This window comes from Vombatus ursinus, unplaced genomic scaffold (genome assembly GCF_900497805.2).
Source record: "Vombatus ursinus unplaced genomic scaffold, bare-nosed wombat genome assembly UNPS02014959.1, whole genome shotgun sequence".
Classification (NCBI taxonomy): Eukaryota; Metazoa; Chordata; class Mammalia; order Diprotodontia; family Vombatidae; genus Vombatus; species Vombatus ursinus.
Window position 1 is genome coordinate 2,911,802 of NW_020954737.1, and position 7,643 is coordinate 2,919,444.

At 35.7% G+C, this 7,643-nt stretch overlaps 1 protein-coding gene across 2 annotated transcripts in view; it reads right to left on the reverse strand.

The window, feature by feature from the left end:
- Positions 1-3,717: 3,717 nt before the first annotated feature.
- Positions 3,718-7,643, reverse strand: part of PARP9 (poly(ADP-ribose) polymerase family member 9) — a 46,961-nt gene continuing 43,035 nt past the window's right edge. For both annotated transcript variants that reach the window (XM_027845210.1, XM_027845211.1), the window contains exon 10: positions 3,718-4,964. In XM_027845210.1, the coding sequence (XP_027701011.1) occupies positions 4,618-4,964 (347 nt within the window). In that variant the 3' untranslated portion in view covers positions 3,718-4,617. The remainder of the gene's footprint in view (positions 4,965-7,643) is intronic.

Sequence of the window (7,643 nt, forward strand, 5' to 3'; positions counted from 1 at the left end):
TACATCCCTCCAAGGGAAGATGCCACTTGTAACTCTTAAGAACTGTATTGTTATTACACCATTTTAAAGGGATATACATAGACAGAGGAGGTGGGTATAAGCTGACTTTGATGTAATGATAAAAATAATCTAATTAAGTGGGTTAAATGGATCTAAGTGGATTAAGTGGATCTAATTAAGGGATTGTACTAGGAGAAATAAAAGAAGGCAGACAAAGATAAATTACATTACAGGAAAAGGTACAAAAGTCTCATTGGTCAGAGGGTTTTATTGTAAGTGGGGGAAGAGAGACACTGTTGTACAACATTAAACTGTTTATTCTAAAGATCATAGACCAACTTTTCATAGGTATATAGGGACAAGATTCTCTAGGGTGAGGTGAGAAGTATTTCAGAATTGCTAATTTATGCAGCCCTGAATCTACAGTGAGGCACATATAGGGATTAAATAAATTTCTTGTAAATTTTGAGGGTGAATCTGGCCAACCCCACAGTAATTTGCCTCATGAAATGAGTGCATCAGTCAGGGTATGAAACAAATCCTTTCAATACCTGAGGTCATATTTCGCTTCATTCCCTCCCTAAGGGTAAGTTTCCTCTAAGGCTAAGCAGTTCTAGAAGATACTGCTATGCCCCAAGATCAAGACCCCAGAAACTGAGAAAGATACTTAGAGAACAGCAGGATATTTTTATCTGTGGTATGTGGTTTCACCCAGTCCTACTCTCATACCTTGTACCCATACATGGCATGGACAAATGAAGTGGGGATGACTGAACAGTTTAAAAATGCCTTACTTCAGAATCTTCCCTTGTAGCCCCAAGTCTATAATGTGGGAAAGCCTAAAAAAGAAAAGAGGATGACTCAACTCCAACCATGATCAGGTTGATTTTATTGAAATAACTAAATGTTATTCCAATGGAGATATAAATATACATATATAAACACACATATACATATATATGTATATACACACATATTATATATGCATGTATATATGTGTATATATGTACACACACATATATATATATATTTCCCTATAATCTATGAGTATGAGGAAGCCAACAGTGCAAGGCCTTCCTTGCCACATGGATCCTCAACTCACAATGCAGCTTTGTTCCCATTCCTGAGTTGCCATCTGGCCTATCATCATTCCAGGAGTTTTGCACAAAAGACCTTTGGGTTCTTGGACTGATAATACCTTTATCACTTACATTCACTAATTGTTGGAGACCTACTCTTGACCAGTTTCTAGGGCTATAAGGCATGAGCCCTTAAGGACTGGAGAATTGAATTTCCATATCCCTGAACATTAAATACATTCAACAGACTAGGGGAATCTGTGACATAATAGAATAGTAATGCTATGCCTATGTCCTGAATCTCCTGACATCTTTTGAGATGGTCGTGATGAATCCAAATAAAGGGAGAAATCTATTTAAGCTAGATCTCAAGAAGGTTGGAGGGTGAGAAGTATTTTCACATCCTTATCTCTGTCATTTTTTAGTTCTTTGGGATTGACTTGGTCATTGCTACCTCTCCTATGCCTTCTCCCTAGGAACTCACACAATTAATCTCTCCCAAAAACATGAAGTATGCATTGTGGTCCTTGACCTATACATAACTAGGAATTTTAACCTCCTCATACTCATAGGTTATAGAGAAGATCTGCATGCCCAGGATTTCTTGTGCTCTAGAAACATACACACACACACACACACACACACACACACGGGGAATGTGGAATCAGGGCCCTAGGTCTGTCTTACTCTGTTGTGCTTCTAGAGAACTTACCATTATTGCAAAGGCCTATGGTTATACTAGTTATTATTAACCTGAAGAAACTGATAGAAATCTTGCTTCCTCTAGGTGGAACAATGAAAAACTCAGTCTACTTGCTTGTGTGTGTGTGTGTGTTTTAAATAATCCATTATTCATTAATATTTTCTTTGAATACTTTGGAGGAATATTGCTAAGCCTTAGTGGTATACCTTTTATCATCTATCTAGTGATTTCACAAACAGCTCTTTTGATTCATTAATTTCCCAAAATTCTATGTACTGCCCCTTCCATAGTTTGAGTCTACTCTTCCCATCATTTTGTTGTTTTCCCAAGATTATAAAAAGTTTCACTTTGCTCTACCTTTTGAGAGATTTTGGTGTCTAGACTAGACTGGAATTTATGGTGGCTCTTTCCCACACGTTGAGTGTTAATCAGTAAAGGACATATGCTTTGGCTATGTTATAGCAGAAGATAGGTAGCCATTTATTCAGTGTGAGAGGAGAGCAGTGAGACAGTATTATTTTGCTCACATTGTTTTTTTTTAAACTTTTTAAAAATTTATTTTATTTTTATGAATAAAACCAGAATTTCAATAATGTGGCATAATAAAAAAATAATTGTACATGAAACTGCAAAACTACTATGTACAGCTATCTATTCCTTTTAAATATATAATTAAATTATCATGGAAACTTCTATTTTTTCTTCCCTCCCCACTCTTGCCCTAGAGATGGCTACCATTAGACACAAATAGGTATATATGTGTAAAATTATTCTATTTATCAGTTCTTTCTCTGGATGCAGATAGCTTCTTTCTTCATATGTCCTTTATCCACACCTCCCTCCACCCAAAGGAGAAGCATTCTTCTACAGTGTACATTCTGGAGGAGAAAGAGGACTTACCCATAGCTGTAAAACTAAAACCATGTCATGAAGGACATATTTGAATTTTGCCAACCCTCCCTGAAATTTCTATAGTTGCTCACACAGTGTAGGAGGATGGTGAAGAAAAATTGTTAAGAGGCTTTCTTAGTGTCTTTATCTTTGGTTGGCATTGGTGGTGGTGGGTTGGGGGAAGGGGGAATTGAACGAGTTTAATGGGCTTTTGAGTAATTTATATTTCTGTATTTGTTCATGGACTCCACTGAATCCTTTGAGTCTTAGGCAGTTTCTGTGAGAGGAGAAACAAAAGACTGTCCCATGCCCAATAATAATATTGTAGACTGAGTACTTATATGGAATTGAGGATCTTATTACATATCTTTGAAGAAACAGACAAAGCCATACCTAAGCTTTAATTAGGAGATTTTCCTGGGTTAACTATGAATGGGATAAAAAAAAATCAAAAAAGAAGCTCAGCCTTCAAGGGAAAAAAACCCAGGCCATATAAGTCCAGAATCCTTGGAGCAATGGTGTGACATCTGTAATGAAGAGACATCAAAGTTTTTTCACTAAGAACAGCAGAAAAACTGTGCTGGCCACTCTTGTCATTATTATTGGACATACTTTTAGGAATGCTAGTTGTAGTAATAAGGCACAAAAAAGGGAAATAAAAATATGCATAAGCAAAAAAGCAATTAAAATATTTATGTCTGAAGGTGGCATGATTGTTTAGAAAACCTAGGGGATTCAACAAGAATATTAATCAAGATAATAGCTTTCAGTAAGATAAAATGATACAAGATAACGTCACAAAAATCAACATTCCTGGCTATCATTAACAAAAAATAAGTAAAAATTTCCTTTTATAAATGTGATGAAATGTATGAAATACTGTTGAATTAACCTCCCAAGAAAACCATGAGACTTAGCTTTAAAAAATAACTATAAAGTATAAAATAATCAATAGGAAAAAGGGAATAATTATATAAGTGGAGAGACAGCCAGGACATATTGGCACATATTACAATAATGTAAAGATAACAATATTACTCAAAATTACTTTCTATTAGATTTTATTTAATAGCAATATTAAAATGCCAATGAGCTACTTCATAGATTTAGAGAAAATGATAAAATGCACATGGAAGGGCCAGACATGAATAATATGGGGGAATCGTGAAACAGGAAAAAAGTCAAAGTGATACTTGCATTACCAATTCTGAAATTACATGTTAGATAATTCAGAACAAGAATAAATGTAAATAATAAACTAATGTTTGAAAAACATGAGATATCAAAATATTGGAGAAGAAAGGCACTATTTGATTAAAAACTTGTCCAAATGATAGAAGCATAGTGAAAATGGAATTAGAGAAATCTCACCATATATTGTAATATATCTTAAATGAATAAATCAGCTTAAAATGAGCAATAATAACACGAGCTGGCATTTACATAGTACTAAGAGGTTTGCAAAGCACTTTCTGCAAATATTATCTCATTTGAGCCTCAAAACAGCCCATGAAGTAGGAGGTACTGAGTGCTATCCTCATTTTATAGATCAGGAAACTGATAAGAAGAGCACCTACTTCCCAAGGCTGTTGTGAGGATCAAATGAGATAATATTTGTAAAGGGCTTTGCAAACTTTAAAGCACAAGATAGATGCTAGTTTTCATACAGAAAAGGGAAGTAGAAGAAGTGGACATTTTCTCTCAAAAGTTTGTTTCTCTTTCAGAGAGCCTTTCCTTTTCTCCCAGGAAGGTTTTATGATGATTACCTAACACTACTCCTCTAATTTTTTTTAAAGAGGCTGAAGCCTAGTTGAAGGCACTGGGATACAAGTACATAGCTGGTCTGTTTTCATGCACTGTCTTATCTATTTTTTAGGTGAGGTGCTTAGGAGACTTTTTTTTTTAAGTAACTAAACCATTACTTGGAGAAACATGACATGACTGTTAGACGGAGGAGCCCTTTGAGCCCCTATTCTTGGCCTCCATTTGGGAGAAACCACTCTTTTTCAACACACAGGTCCACAAGAAATGTGGCAGAGCCCGTGTGCTATCAAAAATAACAAAGGTCTCTGGATTCTTGACATTGTCAACAACACTGTCATAGGTATCCATGGTTCTTGAACCTAGGGGAGGAGGAGAAATGTAGGATGGATTGCCCTCACAGTAGGAACCTATGACTACTTCAGCCTCAAACACACAGATCACACGGTCAGAGTCAGAGGTTCTTCTGAGGTTGTCTACCAAGTTTTTGAGGCTCTTCCTGAAGTAGATGCCATCGCCATATTGGTGGTCTAATGGAAGAAAACAAACAAAAACAGTGAGAACTGGGAAGGTGAGTCTCATCTGAAAATTAACATTCCTTATTTGGATACCAAATATATGCAGCTACCAGTAATCCAAAGATCCATCTCTTCCCACTTTCCACTCTCTGTTTGTATCTTCAGTCAAACCTACTCCCTCAAAGTGAGAGAGAGTACCATCAAGCCTGACACAGAGAGAATCGAAAGAACAATTTAACTTAAGTTAATGTTTGATATGAATCACTTGGTAGATGGGCCAACTTTTACTTCCCTGGTAATACTGTAAGATTATTCATTAATTTCCATCAAGGGAACTGAAAGGTCACCTATTCCATCATTGCAGCAGTGAGGAAACTGAGGTCCAGAAATGCAAGTCACTTGCCTAAGGTTACGTTGCTAGTAAATAGGCAGAGTCAAGATTTTGAACCTAGATTAGGTTCAAAACTTAATTAGACACCAGGAGGCATAATGGATAGAGTGCTGGTCTTGGAGTCAGAAAGACCTAAGTTCAAATTGAGCTTTAAACAGTTACTACCTATGTGACTTTGGGCAAATTACTTAACCTCTGTTTGCCTCAGTTTTCTCAATTGTAAAATGGGGATAATAATAGTACCTACCTCCCAGGATTGTTGTGAGGATCAAATGAGGTATTATTTGTCAACCACATAGCACATGCATGACACACAATAGGAGCTATATCAACTGATAATAGTTATTATTATTAGCTAGCTATTATTATTAGATCATCTGACTCCAATCGAGTATTAGATTGCTTCCTCTCCAGGTTCTTGGTTTCTAATATGCCTGGTCCTTTAAGGAAATCTCCAAGGAAACATTCCATCTTTAAAGGGACTTAAAATTTTAAGGAGATTCCCCTTCTGCCCCTTTACCCCTGAGAGACCCATAGCATGGGAAAAGTTCTGGATTTGGAGTCAGACAGCCCTGGGTTAGGATTCTGGCTCTGCAACTTACTAGTCATGTGACTTTAAGCAAATCATTTCACATCTCTCAGTTTCAGAGGAGACAGAGAATAAACATCTTTATATGTCCTACTATGTGTCAAGCACCATGCTAAGTGCTTTTTACAAATATTATCTCATTTGATCCTCATAACAACCATACCAAGTAGGGATTCTCAATTTCCTTATCTGTTAAATAGGGACAATAATACTCAACACAGCTCCTCCTTTCCATTCCAGGGTTGTTATGGAGGGAGTCTTTGTAAAGAAAATAGGATACAAATATGACCTCTTGTGATTATTGTTATAACCAAAGGACAACACTTGATACAAAGTACTATGACTGAGGGCAAAGAGAAAGTTGGAATATTCCCACTGATGAGCAAAGAGGAAAAGGGACAAGGTTATCTGACTGTACCAGAAGACAAATGAAAATGTAACTAAATCATAGAATCCTCCAGGCTCAAAGGGGCCAAAGAGGTCACTTAGTTCCAGGAGTGTGACGGAGCCAGTTTAAACTGGTTTAGGATTGTCAAATATTAAATTTTCAATGGGAGCATTTAAACTTCAGAAATTGTAAAATGCTACAAAACAGAATTTGATTTATTCCTTTGTTGAATGTCTAGAAATAAGAAAGCAATGGAGAGAACAAATAAATAAATAAATAAAGCAGATGACATTTAAAAGACTGTCACTTTTCTTTTGAGAGCTGGTTGGTAAATATTTACTAACAGACCACTGCATAGCTCATATCTAATTAATTTCCTACTATATAACTTGTCATTAGGGAAATGTTGATGAGAGAGCAAAGAGTGGGACAGAGGATACTAAACAGCTTTATTTAGGTAAAGGTCACCTGTTACAAGTAGGCTATTGTTAAGGTGGTGGAATGGACTGGATTGCTGAGTATGTACAAGAGCATGGTTTGAAAAGCAATTCACATAACATTATCTCATTTGATCCTTACCACATCCCTGCAAGGCAGATGTTATTATTTTACCTATTTGGCTAATGAGGAAATTGAAGCTCAGAAAGGTTAGGTGACACAGTGGATAGAGTGCTGGACTTTGGAGGAGGAAGACCTGAATTAAAATACTTACCTGTGAAGCTTATTAGCTCTGTGATTCTGGAAAATCATAGTAACAATCAATTTCATTAAAAATAAATAGCAACAATGAGAAAATATACCAAAATTTGGGGGATGTAGCCAAAGCAGTACTTGGGGGCAATTTATATCTCTAAATATTGCCATAAAAAAGGAAAGAGTAGGTCATTGAATGGGGAATGGAACCAAAACAACAACAACAACAAATGAACCCCACCTCAATTAAACACCAAAATAGAAATCCTGATAATCAAAGCAGAGATTAACAAAATTGAGGGAAAAAAATCATTGAATTAAGAAATGAAACTAAGATCTGTTTTTTTAAAACCAATAAAGCAGACAGGACATTAACTAACAATTTACAAAAAGAAAGAAGAAAACTAAATTATAATTATCAAAAATAAAAAAAGGTAAATTCACAACCAAGGAAGAAGAAATAAAGAAATTATTGGGACCAATTTTGAACAACTATATGACCAATAAACTTATCATCTAAATGGAATGGGTGAACATTTCCAAAAACTTAAATTGTCCAGATTAATAGAACAGGAAATAGAGGACCTAAGTAACCTTTGAAGAAGAAATTGAATAAGGCATAAATGAATT